General features: G+C 36.2%; 1 protein-coding gene across 1 annotated transcript in view; it reads left to right on the forward strand.

The window, feature by feature from the left end:
• The window catches only part of NEDD1 (NEDD1 gamma-tubulin ring complex targeting factor), a 45,687-nt gene that overhangs the window by 11,115 nt on the left and 12,837 nt on the right, over positions 1–21,735 (forward strand). Inside the window, exons 5-10 of the mRNA XM_068970860.1 lie at positions 501–641; positions 9,496–9,725; positions 14,467–14,668; positions 15,021–15,216; positions 18,197–18,325; positions 21,524–21,571. Coding sequence (XP_068826961.1) covers positions 501–641; positions 9,496–9,725; positions 14,467–14,668; positions 15,021–15,216; positions 18,197–18,325; positions 21,524–21,571 — 946 coding nt within the window. The remainder of the gene's footprint in view (positions 1–500; positions 642–9,495; positions 9,726–14,466; positions 14,669–15,020; positions 15,217–18,196; positions 18,326–21,523; positions 21,572–21,735) is intronic.

Genomic DNA, 21,735 nt, shown 5'->3' on the forward strand with positions numbered 1-21,735 from the left:
CTGGAAAGCTTCCTTTGTCAACTCAGTTCATAGTGACGCCTCTTTTGCTTTCCTCTGACTCTCTGCCTCTGCCAATCATTTAGAATTCATTCTGCCATTTGCATGTTTACTTAAACGCCCTGTCTTCCCAATTGAACAGTAATATTCTCAAGGGCAGGGGCTCTCATAATAGTCAACTTGCAATAAATGTTACTTGTCAGTGGAAGTGAATTCTTTATGTAGGCATAATGCCATTTGGAAAATTACCTTTCCTTTTTGTCTGTTTCATAGTGCCTGATCATTGTTATGGTTATGAAAAATAAATCTTTGTTCCCTGAAAAGACTTGGTGCTGATCAGACAGTTTACTATTCATTTGTGTACTTTTTTTTTAAAGATTATTTTGAGGAAAATGTTAAGCAAATATAAGATAGACAAATATATAATGTTTTCAAAAAAACATGAAAAATATGCTGTTTGAAGGTTGTGTGGCATTCTGTTTACTGTCATTTCTTTCATTCAGGATCATAAAGATGAAGTAACTTGTGTAACATATAATTGGAATGACTGCTACGTTGCTTCTGGATCTCTCAGTGGTGAAATTATTTTGCACAGTGTAACCACTAATTTATCTAGTACTCCTTTTGGTCACGGTAATAACCAGGTACAGTATGGGTTTATTCAAAATAAAGTTGATAAGAGATTTTTAATTATCTTACATAAGGCAGTGAATTTAAGTTTTAAAAATTAAGTGTTTAAAATTTGCACTTAGCATGCTTGAAAAACTTATAGATATCTATTTTTAATGGTAGTATTTTAAAACTAGTATATATTAGATGATGGAGCTTATATGAGTTTAGTTATGCTTTGAACGGTCACATGCTCCTAGAACTTAACTACAGATAAAAACCACAAATAATTATTAATAGATTAAGCCTAAAATATGGATATTAATCTATAACATTACAATTACAGAAGTATCGCATAACTTAAACTATGTCAGCTACAAGACTGATACTTATGTTCATAAATACTCTGATGGACATGAAGTATTTGTTTTTAGGCACAGGGAAAATAGAGTTTTCTTTTTTGTTTGTTTCAAGTATGTGATAGTTACAGTACCAAGGCATATTTATGTATTTCAGGTTAATACAGGAGTATTTAAGGAAATACTTTATATTTTATAAAGGAAATACTTTATAAATGCTTTTATAAAGCAAAATTAGTCAAGTTACTGAATTTTTCTTTATAAAAAATTAGTCTATAAAGTTCTTAAAAGAATAAATTTAGTTTCTCAAGAAATCTAGTTCTTGACTAACTTTCCATGAAATTATCCACAGGAATTTCCCATAAGGTGCAAGTTCTTTTATTCTTACTTTTTATTGTAATCACTTTGGCCGTAAGTATTTTTAGGTAAAATATGGGAGCGCTTCCGTTTTGAAAAGCCTTAAAATCATTCTTTGAACAGTTTATGTTTAGTGTTCAAGGAAAATTTAACGAGTATTAAAAATATACAGAAAAAAGTCTTTTCTCAGATTTCAGGTATATTGAGGTAATAGAGATATAAATGATGAGGTTTATGAGAAAGTGGGAGATTGTTGAGAAACAATCTTAATGGTCATTCAGAACAGAGAAAAAACGATCTGTTTGGGAATAACAGAAAATTGAAGAAAGGGACAGTTTCAGCTGGGTCTCAGGCTCGGTCTAAGGGTTTGGTTTTGTTCTGCTACTGTGTAATTTGATTCTGCCTTGTGCTGGGTTTAGCTCTTTGCATGTCCACAGAGTAGTTGGAACTGTGTCTTGTTTCCTTGTCCTCAGCTGTTGTCTAACTTTGTGCCTTACGTGGGAAAGATCGCCAATAAATATGTAAGTGGATGAGCACAGTTAAAGATAAAGATTTTAATACATTAATAAAGAACTTTGGGAGAGGAGTATTTTATTTGGAGGAAATCATAAAACAAAGAGGAAGGAAAGTGTATGGGTTTTATATAGGGCTAATGTGCGAAAACAGAAAAGTAGCTAGGAGCTAATGTTGATATGGGACTTTGAATGCCAGAGCAAAGGCTTGGCTTTTATTTTGGAAGACAGGGAACTAGTCAGAATATTTTGATTAGTTGAATGTCAGAACCATAGAATCCTTGAACTGAAAAAAGCCTTTAGAGGTAATCTCATTTTCTGCATTTTATGGGTGAGGATAAGTGATTTACCACAGAGAATGATTAATATGGCCATAAAGATAGAGAGTAATCTTTTGTTTTTGTAATTTTTTGGTTATTTTTCTTATAACTGAGACATAAAACCTAAGCCCATAGATATTGAAACTACTGGAAAAAAAAATCCAGTGTTCAAATAGATGATTTGCTTTTTAAAGAAACAGAGTAGTCTTCTCCTTCCTCTTCTTTCATCTCCTTCCTCTTTTCCTTCCTCTTTTCTTTCTTCTTTTCCTTCCCCTCCACCTTCCCTCCTTCCTCTTCTCCCTCCCCCAACTTTCCTTCTCCTCTTTTCTCCTCTTTCTCTTTTTCTCTTCTTCTTTGGAAGAAGCATGATATATTAGAAGCATGATAAGTTTAGATGTATGAATTCTGGGTTGACTTTTCAGTAACAGAAATATTAGGTTAGATACTGCCATGTATTTAAGTTTTTACTGTGTTTTACTAGAGAGTTTTGGTTATTGCTCTTTCCTTTATTCTCTGTAAAATATTAAAGTTTTAAAAATTGAGATATGTACAAGATACATACAATAAAGTACATATATCTTAAATACACAACTTGATGAATTTTTATACATGCATACACCTGTGTAACTACATCTTACCAAAATCGAGATACAGAACATTTCTGGCGTACCATAGGTCTCCCTCTTAACCCTTTCCAGTCACTACCTCATGCTTCTTAAAAGAATTGTATGTGTCCGGTGTCCTGGTCTTCATTATGTTTGTTGCATGGATAGTAGTTTATACTGCTTTAACTCCTGTGACGTGTTCCATTATAAGGATATACCACCATTTATCCACTCTACTATTGATGGATGTATGAGCTGTTTCTCATTTGTATCTATTGTGAGAAAGCTACTATGAATATTCTCATATGAGTCTTTTTGTGGATATGTTTTCTTTCCTCTTGAGTAAATATTCAGGAGTGAAATTGCTGAGTCTTAGGGTGGGCATTAAGTTTTACTTCATTAAAAATTGTCAAAAAGTTTTTAAACTGCTCGTGCCATTGTATATGTCTATAAGCAATGTATGTGAGATCCAGCTGTTCCACGTTTTTGCTCATATCAAGTATTGTCTTGCTTGTTCACTTCAGCTGCTTTAATGGTTGTGTAATTGTATCTCATGGTGGTTTTAATTTGCATTTCTCTGTTGAATGAGTTGGGCACATTTTTGTATACTTTCTTTTGTGAAGTGACTATTCAAGTCTGTTCCTTTTTGTTTGGGGTTGTGTTTTTCTGATTGATTTATAGTTTCTTCTGTTTTCCAGATGGAGTCATCCTTTGGATATACATGTTGCATATGTCTTCTTTTTTAGCCTATGGCTTTCCTTTTCACTCTCTTAATGCCTTTAAAAAATGAACAGAAGTTCTTACATTTATGTCTATTGTGCTCCATTTCAAAGTAGTTTTTGTATGTGGTGTGAGATGGAATTCATCTTTCCATATAGGTGTATGCTTATGCTAGCATTATTTATTGCAAAGACCATTTGACTGCCACTGGGGTACATGTAGGTGATGAGAGGGTTTGGAGAACATTCCAGGTAGAGGTTATTTTGTGTTGCAAGTGTATACAATACTAGTGTATTGTATTTCAAGGGAATGTTTAATGCATTCCCTCCAGATTAACCACTTGTAACTTGACCTCAGTAATCATAATTTGTGTTTTAGAGCAATGTAGAGTAAGGAGAGCGTTAAGAAGGTGAAGAAATCAAACTGGAGCATGTTGGTTTTTTTCTCTTTTCCTGGAACAAATGTTTATATATTTTTCATGTACTATATTATTTCATTTTTCTCTACACCGTTAAAGCAGAGTGCGTGGGCTCTCTGTAAATACCAGTTGGTCTCTATGTATGTAAGTATGCAGTCTGTTTTCTTAGTGAAGAAAGTTGATGTTATGATTCTGCATATTTACATTTCCACTTTGCAGGCAGCATAATTGAAATCTACGGAGTTTTAAAAATTGATTCCTCAAAAATTCATTTAAGTTTTAAGTATATTAAATACTCATTTTAGACATTCAAACAATGTTCATGAAAATTTCAACTCTAAAAATTGACATAATCCAATTCCAGTATACTGTCATCCAGCCAAGTTCCTGTGCTGATCAGTTTTACTATAGGGTTTGGGTTATTGAGAAAAATAGTAGGTAGGGCACATCTAATGATTAAATTTAAAATTTCTAATTTTGTTTCTATGAGCAATCAAGAATTTGAAATCTTTAAAAATCATCAAATTGCTTTCTTAGCAAGAGTGACAAAACCACGGAGTCTCACTGAATCTTTATACTGAATTTCATATTAGAAATGAGATTGCCTGAATATATTTAGAATCTTACTTTGAAGTGTCTGAGCTGAATTGAAGCTATTAGTTTTATGTGGATCGCAGTGTCTATCTGCAGGGGCAAAAAGCCTTACTGCTGTAGAGCTGCCAGGGCTGACACACTCCTTAGATTATAATTGCAAGTCACTATTTGGCAAGTTCAGCAGTTTAGGCTCACCAATAGGTTAACTTGTGTTGCCTTTCTCAGACTGCAGCCTTTTTGAAAGCAGTTAAAATGTGGATATTTTATTGATTCCTTAGATTTAAAAGTGATCTTTAAGTGTAGTATCTGAGATTTTAAATATAACATTTTCAGTGTATGTTAAATAAGTCCATTTTCTTCAGTGAAATTTTTGACATTTTAGCTATAGATTCTGTAAATATTAATAAGCATTTAGAGTATAGAGATCTGGTAAATAATTATTAGTTATATATTTTAAATAATTATTTTATCAAAAATGAGTTTAATTCCAATTTGGTTGACTTGGTTGACTGGTTTTGTTTATATCTGAACTTTGGCACTCAAGAAGTTTGAATTACTACAAAGCTTTGTGGTTTCCTTTATGTTATATGGGGACATTGGTATACAGTTGGGTATTATCATATTAAATGTCCTTGATTATCTCAATATATTTTCTTAGTATTCGTCCACATTTTTAGCCTTTATATTATGTATTCAAGCAGTTTTGTGATTGACATGTTGGTGTAAAACAAACTTCCATATCTTTATATATTGCTTCTTAAAGTATCATTTTGTCCTTTGGTTTTTCTCTTCTAACTTTTCTTTAATAGGAAGTGATTTAAAGAATGTTTTCTTGCAGTTTATCTGTATAGCTCTGTCTTCCTTCCGTAAATTTATAATTGTTCCATTGGTTCAATCTTCTGCTTTTTCTTATTAGTGTTCTATCCTAGGTATTCGCATATTGCTAGTGTTCACAATTATAATTTTTAGTGTCTGTATAATATTCCATTGTTCAAATGCCACAGTTTATTTAGATAATCCTATTCTTTAGGTATTTTCCAAATTTTTATAATCACAGTGAATAACATATGTTAATACTATTTCCATAAGTATATGTTTTCTGCTTTTGACTTTTTCTTTGAAATTAAAAATTCTCTTTCAGTGTAACTCTGTAGCAGGCTCACATTTTCTTTCCTTGAGGAGTTAAAAGTGTGTTATTCTTATCATTTTTGGTCTCAAATGTCTGATCATAATTTAAGTATTTTTTTCCTTATAAGTTACTTGTTCCTTTTCCTACATGTGCAGAGAATTATTTTGCCCTTTAAAATCCAGTAACTCTACTAGATTGCGTCCTGGTGTTGGTTATTCTCTATTGCTATTTCAGGTACATGGTATGATCAGTTAATATGTAATTTCAAAGTTTTTTTCTTTCAGGGAGTTTTCTTAAATTACAGTTTTTAGTATTTGATATTTTCTTTATCTTTGTTGAATCTTCTTCAGTGATTTGCTACTTTCATATCATTTTTAACTTTTTTTATTATTTTTGATTTTTAAAAATTCTTTCCTTTTGACCTATCTTTAAGGTATTTTTTGTTATATTTATTCATTCTGTATTCCTTGTACATTTAATGAAGGCTATGTAATGTAGCCTTCTTTTCTTTTTTTTTTTTTTTTAGCCTTCATCTTTAGGATTAATTCTTTTCCAAGTTCTGACATCTCATTTTTGAGTTTTCTAATTCTGACTTACATTGTTTTTTTTAATGTCTTGTATCATTTTACTGTCTTTTTGCGCATCTGTTGAGAATGCCTTCTTTCTTGTTCTCTTTGTTCTCATAATAACTTTGTCTGGGGTTCATCTGTGAAGTCAGTTTCCCTCAACTCCACAACAGAGATGGAGTTTAAAGGGTAACTCTTCTGAGATTGCTTGGTTTTGTTCTGCTTCCGGACTTGTATGTGAGTTTTCACTTTGCTTCGACTATCTTGACTCCAACCTGGTCAGGTTTGTTTCCACTGCTGGTAGTGTCTCCTCAGTATGGAGCCGTGACCTGGGAAGGAGATGCCTTGGCTGGACGGTTTTGGGGGTGTTCTAGCCCTTCAGACCTTTCTGCAAACTTCTTGGACAGAACTACTAATGGTGATTCTGTGGATATTCCTGGTTTAGCTGATATTGTCAGATTGGCCACCACACTTTCCCATGGATACATTTTGGCTATGTGGGGCTTTTCCTGTTCTCAAATCTTTCTCAGTCCCTGTAATTTCCCTCTGCTTCCTCCTGCACAGATACTAATACTATGAAGGACTATGGCTGTTAAATGTTTGATCTGCTAGGGTATTTTGGGGCTCATGGGGATACCTGAAATGGTCTAGTTTTACTGTAAATGTTGTTCATGGGGTTTTAGTTTTGCTATCTGGTTTGCTATCTGTAACACATACACATTCACACATTATACTTACGGTCTGTGCTGGGATTCCCAAGACCAAGTTTGATGATTCACTGGGAGGACTCACAGGACTCAGTGTAGAGAGGTAGTTTTCATGGCTGTGATTTATTACAGTGGAAGGATGCAAAGCACATGAGCAAAGGGGGAAAGGTGCATAGCGTGAAGTCCCAAGGAAACCAGGCATGAGCTTCCAAGAGTCTTCTCTCAGTGGAGTAGATGTATTTAATTTTTCCAGGATCAAATTGTGACAGCATGTATGGAATATGGTTTACCAGGGAAGCTTATTAGAGACTGATTGGCCAGGGACTTTGTTGGAGGCTGGTTATCTTGACATCCTTTGCCTAGCATGTACTGAAATTCCAAATTCTAATAAGGATGGCAGGTGTTCATCCATGGTTCAGTCATAAACCATATTTTTTGCACAAGCAGTTTGGGCACAGTGAGCTACTCTTTATCAGTCAGTGAGCCATTGTCTTCAGTTAGGGTGGTGGGAACCCCCCAAAAATCCAAGTTTGAAGACTCCAACCAAGGGCCAATCTTGAAAGCAGGACTTTATAAGGATAAGCAGTCTTAGGCCCGCTTGTGCGTATATACACACACAAATAGAGGGACTTAGGGAGATTGAAAAACTCTGCCACGGTTGTAACCTCTATCTTCTCAGAGTCCTCCAGTTACAAGGACTTTAGGCAAGACAGCATTACGTTCAGATTTCTAGCTTTGAAGAAGTTATTGCTGCAGTGGTATGAAGGGTAGATAGCAAGACAGTGAGAATGGAAATAGGCAGGAGGAGCCTGGTGGGCTGCAGTCCATTGGGTCACTGAGGGTCGGACATGACTGAGCGACTTCACTTTCACTTTTCATTTTCATGCATTGGAGAAGGAAATGGCAACCCACTCCAGTGTTCTTGCCTGGAGAATCCCAGGGATGGGGGAGCCTGGTGGGCTACAGTCTATGGGGTTGCACAGAGTTGGACACGACTGAAGTGACTTAGCAGCAGTAGCAGCAGGTAACAGATGATTGGTGGTTGAAAGAAGACAAGTGAGTGAAGAAGAGGGAGGAATGGAGTTGAAGGGATACTGTATATATTAATATTTATGAGAATGTGTTATGTGTATAAAAGGCTTCCCCGGTGGCTCAGCGGGAAAGAATCCTTCTGCTAATGCAGGAGACATGGGTTCGATCCTTGATCCAGGAAGATCCCCTGGAGAAGGAAATGGCAACCCACTCCAGTATTCTTGTCTGGGAAATTCCATGGACACAGAAGCCTGGTGGGCTACAGTCCATGTGGTTGCAGTGAGACACAACTTAGCGATTAAACAACAACATAGTAATTATCTTACCTTAGGTGACAGGTTGCAAATACTTGGTTTCCTTAGACAGAATTTGTTTTATGTTATTCTTACATATTTTTTGTTGTTGAGGGCTAATACTTACTATTTTGAAGATCTTAGAAGTAGAGTATGAGTTTTTAATATGTAAAAGCTAGTGGAATCTAAATTTCAAATTTTAAGTCTTTTTGAAGTGTGTTAGATTAGATAGAACAAACAAAAAGCCTTCAGGTTTGACTTTTGTTCTGTGGCAGTTTTATCTGGGACCTGTATGTGTAGCTGATAACTGCCAACTATGATTCATCCAATGATTCATTGCTTTCCTTGAGACTATAAATAAAAGTGTCTTGTGGCTAGTTTCCCAATCTTGTGGATTCTGCTTTTGATTTATATACTTTTATTTTGCTTAAATGTAAAAAATCAGGTGATTGTGAAATATTTAATTTGCAACACAATAAATTATAGTATCAGCCAAGTTAGAAAGTAACATTTTAGTAAAAGTAGATAAAATTCATCCACTTTCAGTCTCAGAAGACCTGCTTACTCAAACTGGATCTTTGTTTATTCTTGTCCAGCAGAAACTGAAAAAAGTCTCCACTGCCTCCAGAGATGAGTGTTTTAGAGAAAGGCTAGCGTTGCCCTCAGGCCAACGCTTTTGAAAGAATGGTAGGCCATCCCCAGCCTAGAGTGTTGCAAATACCCCCTTTATATTTAGTTAATTTTTATTGTGCTTCCACTGTAGAACTGCCAGCACATCAGATTCAAAGAAATATATTCAAATATCAAAAATATATATTGAAAACAAATACAGACTATTATTACTTATTCTCTACCAGAGTTCCCTTATGCTTATTCATGATCTGACTGTGACTGGGTCTTTTATTTAGGTGGAATGTTCTAATCCTGATGAATTAATATAGTTTACCTCAATATATTGTATTTTTCTTCTGTAAAAGAGGTGATTGAGGTAACTCTACTCTGACATAATAAAATCATGAGTACTGTTCAATTACTAGAATTAGGACCTTATAGTCGCACCGAGTCAGACATGACTGAAGCGACTTAGCATCAGCAGCAGCAGGGCCCACTAAATGATTTTAAGGTTGTCCTGATTATGAAACCTGTTATGCCATAAACCAGAGAAGTTCTGAATCCCTTGTGAATAATATGGTTGGTATTTGGCCATTATTTATACCTTATATAAAATGCTCTTACATATGCTTACAATTACATAAAATTTATTTTTATTTTCCTAGTCTATTCGGCACTTGAAGTACTCCTTATTTAAGAAATCACTCCTGGGCAGTGTTTCAGATAATGGAATAGTAACTCTCTGGGATGTGAATAGTCAGAGCCCATACCATAACTTTGACAGTACACATAAAGCTCCAGCTTCAGGCATCTGTTTTTCTCCTGTCAATGAACTGCTGTTTGTAACTGTGGGCTTGGATAAAAGAATCATTCTCTATGACACTTCAAGTAAGAAGTAAGTATAACATGCTCATTTCTTAATTTAGTAACAAATAATTATTTCACAGGTAGCCGTATTTGTGATTTGCATAGACCTCTGATGAATGTTGAAAGATCTAGAGATTGTATATTTGTTGTCTAGCAAGGTAAAATTTTCTCTTCTTCCCATGTGCAGAAAAAACTTGAAAAGTCTTTAGAGTACTTCCTGGTGATGAATGTTGAGGGGTAGCATGTTGATGATTTCACATCTTTATTTTAACATGCATGCCATGTTATTGTCTTCAGAATACAACTAAATTTGTATATTTTTAAAGCAACATGATTAATTTGCTTTAAAATTACTTCAGTGTCTAGAGCAGGGTTTCTAAGCCTTTGCATTTGGGCTGGATGAATCTTGGTTGTGGGGAGCTGTCTTGAGCATTGTGGGATATTCAGCACCTTCCCTGGCCTCTAGTTACTGTTAGGTTGGTGCAAAAGTAATTGTGGTTTTACACTTGAAATTTGCCATTTGATATTGAAACACATTCTTAAATAAATGTGGTTATGTTATTGTTGTTCAGTCCTTCAGTTGTGTCCGACTCTTTGCGACCCCATGGACTGCGACAGGCCAGCCTTCACTATCCTTCACAATCTCCCAGAGTTTGCTCAAACTCATGTCCATTGAGTCTGTGATGCCATCCAACCATCTCATCCTCTGTCTTCCCCTTCTCCTGCCCTCAATCTTTCCCAGCATCAGGGTCTTTCTGAATAAGTCAGCTCTTTGCATCAGGTGGCCAAAGTTTGGGAGCTTATGTTATAGATCATTTTAATGCACATTTACCACTTTTTTTTTTTTGCTAAAGCCTTGACTGTGTGGATCACAATAAACTGTGGAAAATTCTGAAAGAGATGGGAATACCAGACCAGCTGATCTGCCTCTTGAGAAATCTGTATGCAGGTCAGGAAGCAACAGTTAGAACTGGACATGGAACAACAGACTGGTTCCAAATAAGAAAAGGAGTACGTCAAGGCTGTATATTGTCACCCTGCTTATGTAACTTATATGCAGAGTACATCATGAGAAACGCTGGGCTAGAGGAAGCACAGCTGGAATCAAGATTGCTGGGAGAAATATCAATAACCTCAGATATGACACCACCCTTATGGCAGAAAGGGAAGAAGAACTAAAGAGCCTCTTGATGAAAGTGAAAGAAGAGAGTGAAAAAGTTGACTTAAAGCGCAACATTCAGAAACCTAAGATCATGGCATCCGGTCCCATTACTTCATAGGAAATAGATGGGGAAACAGTGGCTGACTTTATTTTTCTGGGCTCCAAAATCACTGCAGATGGTGATTGCAGCCATGAAATTAAAAGATGTTTACTCCTTGGAAGTAAAGTTATGACCAACCTAGACAGCATATTAAAAAGCAGCTGCTAATTCACTTCAGTCGTGTCTGACTCTGTGCAACCCATAGACGGCAGCCCACCAGGCTCCCCCATCCCTGGGATTCTCCAGGCAAGAACACTGAAGTGGGTTGCTGTTTCCTTCTCCAATGCATGCAAGTGAAAAGTGAAAGTGAAGTCGCTCAGTCGTGTCCAACCCTTAGTGACCCCATGGACTGCAGCCCACCAGGCTTCTCCATCCATGGGATTTTCCAGGCAAGAGTACTGGAGTGGGATGCCATTGTCTCCTCCGATTAAAAAGCATAGACATTACTTTACCAACCACGGTCCATCTAGTCAAGGCTATGGTTTTTCTGGTGGTCATGTATGGATGTGCGAGTTGGACTATAAAGAAAGCTGAGCACCGAAGAATTGATGCTTTTGAACCGTGGTGTTGGAGAAGACTCTTGAGAGTCCCTTGGACTGCAAGGAGATCCAACTAGTCCATCCTAAAGGAGATCAGTCCTGGGTGTTCATTGGAAGGACTAATGTTGAAGCTGAAACTCCAATACTTAGGCCACCTGATGTGAAAAGCTGACTCATTTGAAAAGACCCTGATGCTGGGAAAGATTGAGGGCAGGAGGAGAAGGGGACGACAGAGGATGAGATGGTTGGATGGCATCACCAACTCGATGGACATGCGTTTGGGTGGACTCCGGCAGTTGGTGATGGACAGCGAGGCCTGGCGTGCTGTGGTTCATGGGGTTGCAAAGAGTCATACACGACTGAGCAACTAAAGTGAACTGATTACTTGCTGTTTTTTAAAAAATATTATTTATTTTTATTTATTTATTTGACTTTGCCGGGTCTTAGTTGTAGCATGTGAGATCTAGTTCCCTGACCAGGGATCAAAACCCTGCCCCCTGAATTGGGAGCATGGTGTCTTAGCCACTAGACCACCAGAGAAATCCTTGCTGTCTGTTTTATATTTATTTTAGACTATGGAAATGATGTTGGGCTTCCTTGGTGGCTCAGGTGGTAAAGAATCTGCCTGCAGTGCAGGAGACCTGGGTTTGATCCCTGGATTGAGAAGGTCTCCTGGAGAAGGGAATGGCTACTCACTTCAGTATTCTTGCCTGGAGAATTCCATGGACAGAGAAGCCTGGTGGGCTATAGTCCGTGGGGTTACAAAGAGCTGGACTTGACTGAGTGACTAACACTTTTACACTTTACATGAAAATGATGTTAGACAAAAAGCAAATTTGAGTGATTTTCTTATTCGAGTTTAAAATGGGTCAGAAAGCATCAGAGACGACTCACAACATCAGCAATGCATCTGGCTCAGGAACTGCTAACAAATATACAGTGCAGTGGTGGTTCAAGAAGTTTTGCAAGGAGACAGGAGCCTTGAAGACTGAGGAGTGTAGTGGCCAGCCATCAGAAGTTGACAACGACCAACTGAGAGCATCATTGAAGCTGATCCTCTTACAACTACCTGAGAAGTTGCCAAAGAATTCAGTGATGACTATTGTATGATTCCTCGACATTTGAAGCAAATTGAAAAGCTGAAAAAGCTTGGTAAGTGGGTTCCTTATGAGCTGACTGAAAATTAAAAAAATCATTTTGAAGTCTCATCTTCTTTTACTCTATGCAACAGCAACAAACCATTTCTTGTTTGGATAGTGATGTGCAATGAAAAGTGGGTTTTATACAGCAACCAGTGACGACCAGCTCAGTGATTGGACCAAGAGGAAGCTCCAAAGCATTTCCCAAAGCCAAACTTGCACCATAAAAGGTCGTGGTCACTATTTGGTGGTCCAAATCCACTACAGCTTTCTGTATCTTAGTGAAACCATTACATCTGAGAAGTATGCTCAGTAAATCAATGAGATGCACCAAAAACTGCAATGCCTGCAGCCGGCATTGGTCAACAGAATGGGCCCAATTCTCCATGGCAACACCCCACCACACGTTACACAACCAACGCTTCACAAGTTGGACGAATAGGGCTACAGAGTTTTGCCTCATCTGCCATATTCGCCTGACCTCTTGCCTACTGACTACCACTTCTTCAATCATCTTGACAACTTGTTGCAGGGAAAACGCTTCCGCAACCAGCAGGATGCAAAATTGCTTTCCAAGAGTTAGCTGAATCCTGCCTGAAGCATGGATTTTTAGGCCCCAGGGATAAAGTTACTTGTTGTTGGCAAAAATGTGTTGATTTGAATGGTTCCTATTTTAATTTTAAAAAAGGATGTGTTTGAGCCTAGTTATAATGATTTAAAAATCATGGTCTGAAACCACAGTTATGTTGGCACCCATCTAATAGATGTTAATAGTCCTCCTCAAATTAGCAAAGGTAGCAAAATTATCCCCAGTTGAGAACCCCTAATATAGCGCTAAAGGGTATGTGATTCTCTAAGTAGCTAGGGCTGTTATGCCTTCTTGTCCTTCTTACAGTTATAAGTGTGCTTGGTTAGCTTAAAAAAACAAAAAAGCCTCAAGAGTGCTGGAGGTATATTCAAGACACCTACCAGTATCTGAAGATCCTGTGAAGAGAACTAGAAATGATGTAATAATACTACTAGGGAAGGACCTACTGTAAGCCCCCTTTTAAAGTTTACTGTTACTTATTTCACTCTTCTTTTTAGTTTTTTCCCTTATTCTTCGTTATTCTTTTATTTTGAGCTGATTTACTGAGAACCCTAATAGTAAGCCATTCCTCTCATATACCAGACAGCCTAGCCAGGAGCCCAGCTTAGCTTCCAGCAGTTAAGCCTCATGAGTTCAAGCTTTTGGGTTAAGAGATGCAGAACTAAGAGCAAAGTAGCAGCTGCTTCCTTGTCAAAGGTCACCGTCCTCTTGAGGCCTAAGCAGGTCCCTAAATGGAAAGGAGATACTTCGAGTCTCCTTACCCCTGAGGTTGTGTGTGTATGTGTGTTATTTGCTCAGTCACGTCTGACTCTGTGTGACCCAAGAACTATAGCCCACCAGGCTCCTCTGTCCATGGAATTCTCCAGGCAAGAATATTGGAGTGGGTTGCCATTCCCTTCTCTAGAACTCTGAGGCTATAGAGCCCTTACTTGTGGAGTCATATTTACTGCCAAAATAATAATTACTCAAGAAATAAGTCCTGTTTCTAGAAAGTATAGAATGTATCTGTTAGAAGTGAATAGAGAAATAGGATGGAGTGCTTAGCAGTTCCTTATATTAGAAATACCTCTAGATCTAATTCTAAACTTCTGCTTTAAGCAGGTATTTGAGATGGATATTCTAAGTAAATAACTTTGTTGAATTCCAAGTAACTTTGGTTTTTGTTTACAGTTATTTATGTTGTATAGGCTTATACGCACACATCCACATATCTATATATACTTTGCTGTCCTTTCCAAAGGCTCGTGAAAACTTTAGTGGCTGATGCTCCCCTGACTGCGGTGGATTTCATGCCTGATGGAGCCACTTTGGCTATTGGATCCTCCCGTGGGAAAATATATCAATATGATTTAAGGATGCTGAAATCACCAATTAAAACCATCAGTGCACATAAGACATCTGTGCAATGTATAGCATTTCAGTACTCCACTGTTCTTTCTAAGGTAAGATATTTTCAGCATTTTTTGATTCTACTAGATAAATCTAGATCAGAGTATAGAAGTCATACTTTTGCTTCAGAATCATTCATATCAAAACATTTTTAATAATTTTAGTATAAATCCTTTTGATACTTAGTTTTAAAACTTTAATTTTTTTTTTGTACTTTTCACAATTCTCTCTCTTTAAAACTATAGAAGGCTTTTATGGTTCAGAGGGACACTCACATCCATCAGCAAGCTTAAGATTTCTATGGGAAAAAAATATTTTTTAAATGAATAGGGAATTTATAAAATATTAATGTGTAGTATGGAGCATTTGAAACCTGAGCTTTTTACATATTCCATTACATTTCAGTCAGGTTTGAATAAGGGCTGTTCAAATAAGCCCACAGCTGTGAACAAACGCACAGTTAATGTGAGCGCTGGCGGAGGAGGAGCCCAGAATCCTGGAGTGCTCAGAGAAGCAGCCATCGCATCCGTTGCCGCAGCTCTGCCCCAGCCCACGGCAGCTGCTGTGGGGAAGGGAGCAGTTGCTCCTCAAGACAAAGCAGGTAACTGGTGCTTATAGAGAGTATTTGGAGTTCCCATCCTGTCTCCTCCCCAAATGAATGTCGTTATCACTTTTCTCAAGAAACTAGAATTTCAATTCACTTGAGGACTTGGGTAAAATTATTAGTGAAAATTGAAAAAGTGATAAGTTCCACTTTAGCTCTAACTTTTTAAAAAAATTAATGAAAGATTCTTCACTTATTCTGTTTAGCTGAACTTCTGTTTTAAGAAATATTATCTTGAAAGCAGAATAATGCCCATTCAGAAGTACTGCTATGGACTAGATGACTTTTCATTGCCTCTTTAGCTGAATCAATAGAGAATATGAAACTTTGATGATTTCATTATGATTTGATCTCTTAGTTAAAAAAAAAAGCTATTAGTGGGTCTTTCACTTCATATTTCAAAATGGAAAGTAAATCAGGTGGTGAAATGAATATATTTAAGTGGTGAATAGTGCCTGGCACATATTAAGCAGTAAATTTGTCATTTGTTAAAGGGAATGAAAATGTTGTAATTTTTAAATAATTTCTATTCTGATAATCTTATCAATTCCTAAATAAGAGTTCATTTAGACTTTGTAAAGGTATATTGTGGTGATAAGCTTCCCCATACTTCTTGTAGAAAATACTCTTCACCTACAATAAATAATTCCCTAAATTCCTGAAAGCTGTTTTGTTTTTAAGAAATTATGCTATACTGTCAACTTTCAACATATTTTTTAAAGTCTGCATGATATACCAGTATGTCCCCAAAGTACTCTTATCAGAATTGAAAGTACTCATGTCTTTTTTGATTTTCAGGATAAGTACTTAACTTGAACACAAATACTTGGTGCTTTTTCAGTTTACTATGAGTTTACTATTTCCAAGTATAAACAAAACTTTAATTTGTTAATCTTAATAGTGTAGAATAGTTTTTTTAAACAAATAGTAAGTATATTCACTACAAATTATCTCTGAATATCTGTATCATCCTTACATAAAAATCATTATAAATTATATAGAAAATAATAAGTTTCTTAATTAAGAACTTGTAGTAATGAATACTATTGCTGTCTCTTTAAAAGAATAAATGTTGCATTAACTATATTATGAAAACTAAAATAAAGATTCTGTCATTATTGTAAGCTTGCTGAAGTCTCAGTGTCTTTCATTTAATTTTTAATAAGGAAGGTTATATATAACAATGGCAACACTAATTAGATGTTCTAGACTTGGGTCTACAGGGCCATTATTTAATGATAATCCTTCGCTGATTAGCAGTTTCTGGCAAAATGAATGCTCACTGTGTACTCCCAAAGAGTTAGAAGTTTGTGTTTATTAATTTTATTTTAAAATAATCGCAGACGTACAGAAAAGTTTGAATAACACTGCAAAGAACTCTTGGGCTCTGGTATGTCCTTGAGCAGATTCACCATTTTGTAAACTCTGCCACATCTGCTTCCTCATCTTTCCTCTCTCTGCTCACACACACAGATGTACCTTTCCCCCCTGCCCTGAAGCATTGAGAATGTATCAGGCTTTAGTCTTAGAATTGTCGCCTTCCTACATGGATGATGCTAGGCAGTTTTCTTAACCACTTGTTGGAGTCTTATTTTTCTCTTCCATAGATAATATTTAACATTTAGAGTTATTGTGAAAATTGGAGAAAATGTATCAAAAGTGCCTGGTGGATGTAGGCACCCAATAAATTATAATGTTGTTAATATTGTCATTACGATCATTATTGTTACTATTACTTTAAGCATCATGTAAAATAAATTTAAAATTTGAAAAAGTTCATATGGCTTTCTACTGAAGGCGTCCTGATTTAGTTATTGAAAACAACCTCTGCAGGCTTGTTGCTAGTGCTCTTTTTCTGTAGGAAGCAGCCATTTAAGAAGTGAAAAATTAGACTTTCACACTATTTTCAAATGATACGAAGCTTCTGTTTCATAAAATTCCAGAGGCTAGAGTTACTCATTCAAACATGTTAAAGGACCTAGAAAAGGGAGAGGAAATTTCCTCTGTATAACTGTTTGTACTCTTGGTATAAACACCCTTCCGTGATGATGATAAACAAATATTTGGTCATATTTTAACTTTTTATGAGCTTACTATTAGTTGGGTTTATTTCGTTAGCCAGGCTTGGACATTTTTTAATATTTTGAACAGAGAGAATCTTTGTTTTTATCCCAGGATTTTTCAGGTTTCATTTGGGACCAAGACGGCAAATAAAACACCTTTAAAAACAAAGGACAGAAATATGCTACCGATTCAAGTGCCAAGCTTTCATCAAAGTTCTTGATTCTCTAGAACTCAATCCTTCACCCAGAAATGAGCAAGAGGTTACTGAGCCTGCAGAATTCCTCTTAAAACATCCCTGCCCTAAAGTCATATTGAGAGAGAAAGCAAACTTTCCTCATAGCTGCGTGTCTCTATTATTAGTCTACTGTACTGTTCTTTATGAGTTTGGTGTTCTGGTTTCCTTCCTGTCTGGAAGCTGTCCTAAGGTTAGTGAAGGCCTTTAAGGTCAGTAATGCTAAGAGCAATGTTAGGTTCCCACTGTTAGTGAAGAAAAAGATAAAGAAGGGAAAAGAAGAGATCCATTCACTGCAAGTTGGGAAAGGGAACTAACATCATTTGAATACTGCTGTGTGTTTGGTGTTGTACTTAATGGCTTAGAGACATTTTTTAATCACTGTAGATGATCCTGAGTCAGTCACTAACAAAAATAAGCTGTGCTCAGTATACTTTGTGTAAGAAAAATACATAAAATATTTAGAAAAGTTCTATCAAAATAGATTTAAAAAGTGGTGATATATAAATAAGTTAGTTGCTTTTAGGAGCCCTTCATTCCATGAAAATGATGGTTAACTGAGCTGTTGGTTGGTTGTAGTGTTACCAATGATATAGGTAAGACATTAGTTTTTAGTTCCTAGCTTCTCATGATAAACTTATTTCAATATAATAACTTATTTTTATATCCAATTTCTATAAGGTCTGCCTCGAAGCATAAACACCGATACTTTATCAAAGGAAACGGAGAGTGGGAAAAATCAGGATTTCTCTGGCCTTGATGATTCTGGAAAAAGTAGTTTAGGTGACATGTTCTCACCTGTCAGAGATGGTAAGTCTGTTCAGATCAGAGGATCATGTTCTCTTGCTCTGGTGCCCGTAATGTTTTTATTCTGGCTAAAAGACGTGGATAATAGCTTCAGTCTCATGCTATTCATGACAGTTGCTGATTTTCTCAGTCCCTGAGGTGTTATCTTTCCCTTTGCCCTGAGATTTCAAATGTTATCTTTCTAAAATATATGCTAATAGTTTTCACATGGGAACCAAACAAATAGCTCTCAAGTTAGCATTTTTAATTTCCACTGAAGTTTCCTGTAGGAAATTCTGCCTCCATAGTCTTTTACTTGTATTTATTTCTAAGAAAGTCTGCCCCAAATCTTGGGTATTTTGATAGGCAGAAAATATCTTCCTAACATAAAAAAAAAAAAAATGTTTCTTTGATTATTAGGAACTGGTATTAAGGGTTTTCATGGAGAAATATGGCTGGGGGTTGGTTAGATTGCCTCATCTTTTATTCTAACTGTATGAAAGTACCCCCAACATACACACACACTTACTCACTCTCCATAGCTAGTAGGTGTTCACACACACACTCACCCACTCACTCCCTCTCTCCTTCTTGCCCCATGTCACTAGTAGGCATTGCCATTAGAAAGAAATAAGCCTAAAAAATGAAACAAAAAAACCTTTGACAGTTTTTAAACAGAAACATTAGGTATCATTGTTGTTTATTTTCTATGAACTAGGCACATGGTTTGGCTGTACTTTTTTTGGTGCTAATATTCATACTGTTTTCTTTAATGGGATAGTCTTACTACTAACAGCAGTTTTATCAACAGTACGGGGTAAATTTCTAGAGGATTATTTGGCAGACGTAAATATTCATAATTTTCGTCCTGTTAATTCCATTTCTTAAACTTAGAAGATGTTCAGAGAAACCCTCAGAGATTTGTGTTTACTGTTTATTTATAATAATGAAAAACAGGAGTGAATCTAAATGTCAGCAGCATCAGGGTGTTTAATTTATTATGTCTACTCATGATCTTGAAGAGGAACTAAAAAGCCTCTTGATGAAAGTGAAAGAGGAGAGTGAAAAAGTTGGCTTAAAACTCAACATTCAGAAAACGAAGATCATGGCATCTGGTCCCATCACTTCATGGCAAATAGATGGGGAAACAGTGGAAACAGTGTCATACTTTATTTTGGGGGGTGCCAAAATCACTGAAGATGGTGACTGCAGCCATGAAATTAAAAGACACTTACTCCTTGGAAGGAAAGTTATGACCAACCTAGATAGCATATTGAAAAGCAGAGACATTGCTTTGCCAACAAAGGTCCGTCTAGTGCAAGGCTATGGTTTTTCCTGTGGTCACGTATGGATGTGAGTTGGACTGTGAAGAAAGCTGAGCACTGAAGAATTGATGCTTTTGAACTGTGGTGTTGGAGAAGACCCTTGGACTGTGAGGAGAGCCAAGCAGTCCATCCTAAAAGAGATCAGTCCTCAGTGTTCATTGGAAGGAATGATGCTAAAGCTGAAATTCCAGTACTTTGGCCACTTCATGCGAAGAATTGACTCATTGGAAAAGACTCTGATGCTGGGAGGGATTGGGGGCAGGAGGAAAAGGGGACGACAGAAGATGAGATGGCTGGATGGCATCACCAACTCGATGGACATGAGTTTGAGTGAACTTCGGGAGCTGGTGATGGACAGGGAGGCCTGGCACGCTGCAATTCATGGCGTTGCACAGAGTCGGACATGACTGAGCGACTAAACTGAACTGAACTCATGATCTTATAAAATTTAACTTTTTACTTTAAAATTGTTTTTCAATGTTTTCTTCAACTAATTTCATAAGTGGAAAGGATAAATATATATATGTAGTGGTATAGGATTATTGAGTGTCTTCTACCTTACCCTGGCTTGAAAATGAATCCTTAAATTTCCCAAATTCCTACTTCTATCTAATAAAAGAGGAAGGATTCCTTTCTTTCAGAATGAAGAGAGGTCATACTACATAGTTGAGGGGTAAGGAGAGGAAAGATATGGGCAAAGCAGGTAGAAGTGGCTTGGGCTGGAGATCAGAAAGGTGTTGGAGTTTAGTACCCAAGTGGGGAGCTTTGTTTATGAGAATCGCTGGAGTAGTTTTTAATTCGAATTTAATATTTTAATTGAAAGGGCTTTTTGGAAGTGTTTGAGTTATAAATAAAATCTTCTTTAATGGTGTTTGATGGTAAAGTAAAGGATGTAAACTCCCTTTTAATTGCTTTTGCTGTTTAAAGAAGATATGATTAAGATTTGAGCCATATGCCCTTCCATTTATTAGAGTTTGATATTAATAAGAAAAAATGTGGATACTAAATATAGTACTGGTTTTCACTGTCAAGAGGTTTGAATTTTAACCTCTAAGAGTCAATACTACTTAGGTAAAAGGCTTAATCTTTTTTCCTCAATTTCTTCATCTTTTAAATAATACTTTTGCTTTTGTTAGGAAAAAATGAGTAACTTCTAAAAATGTGTGTTGTATGATTACTAGATGTAATATACACATGCATGAGATATGAATGAATGGAGATATGGATGAAAGTCCTACTCGTGGTACTCATGTGTGACAATTCATTGGCCATTTGAATTTCTGGGGAATTTTTAAATGACCTTTCCCCATTTTTATGTTAATCTATTAAAATTGAGATAAGCAGTTTTTGGTTGTTATTTGATAAATGAATAATATTACAGTATTGAAATATTCTTAAACATATTCTGTCATTGAAAGGATATTGATAAAATCTTATATTCTTAATTAACATTGTATTGTTTGAAAAATATTTTTACATTATTTCAGTTGATCCTGAAAACAATTTTCTGAGGTGGTCGGGGCATTGTCCCCATTATATAGGTGTAGAAACTGAAGCATAATTGTATTAAAGTCTTGTCCAAGGTCACAAAGCTGTTAAGTGATATAGGCAGACCTGGATTACAGGTCTTTGGAGCCTTCTCCAGTGCTTTTTGTAGTATACTTTGTTGTCTCATTAAATGACTCTATATCATAGAATTATCTTTTCATATTTGCTACTATGCACGAAGGTAAAAGAATGAAAAGAGAATTCTTAGGAGTACTAGCTTTACCTTCATTTAGATTTTTCTTCATAAAATCATTAGTTTCTGAACTCTTTTGGGAATGGATAGGAAACCTAAATTGCTGTGGCTTTTTTTGCATTATTTTTTAAATTTTATTTTCTAATTTTATTTTAGATGCTGTAGTTAACAAAGGAGTTGATGAGTCCATAGGCAAAGGAGATGGTAAGAACCATTGAGAAGTATTTTTTATCAACGTTAAAAGTGATTTTGTGTTATCTGCTTCTGTGTAACAAATTACCTTAACATTTTGAAGCTTAAAAAAATATTTATCATGTCATAATTGTGGATTAAGAATCCAAGCATGGCTTAGCTGGATGCCTTTGGCA

Source organism: Capricornis sumatraensis, chromosome 4 (genome assembly GCF_032405125.1).
Source record: "Capricornis sumatraensis isolate serow.1 chromosome 4, serow.2, whole genome shotgun sequence".
Classification (NCBI taxonomy): domain Eukaryota; kingdom Metazoa; phylum Chordata; class Mammalia; order Artiodactyla; family Bovidae; genus Capricornis; species Capricornis sumatraensis.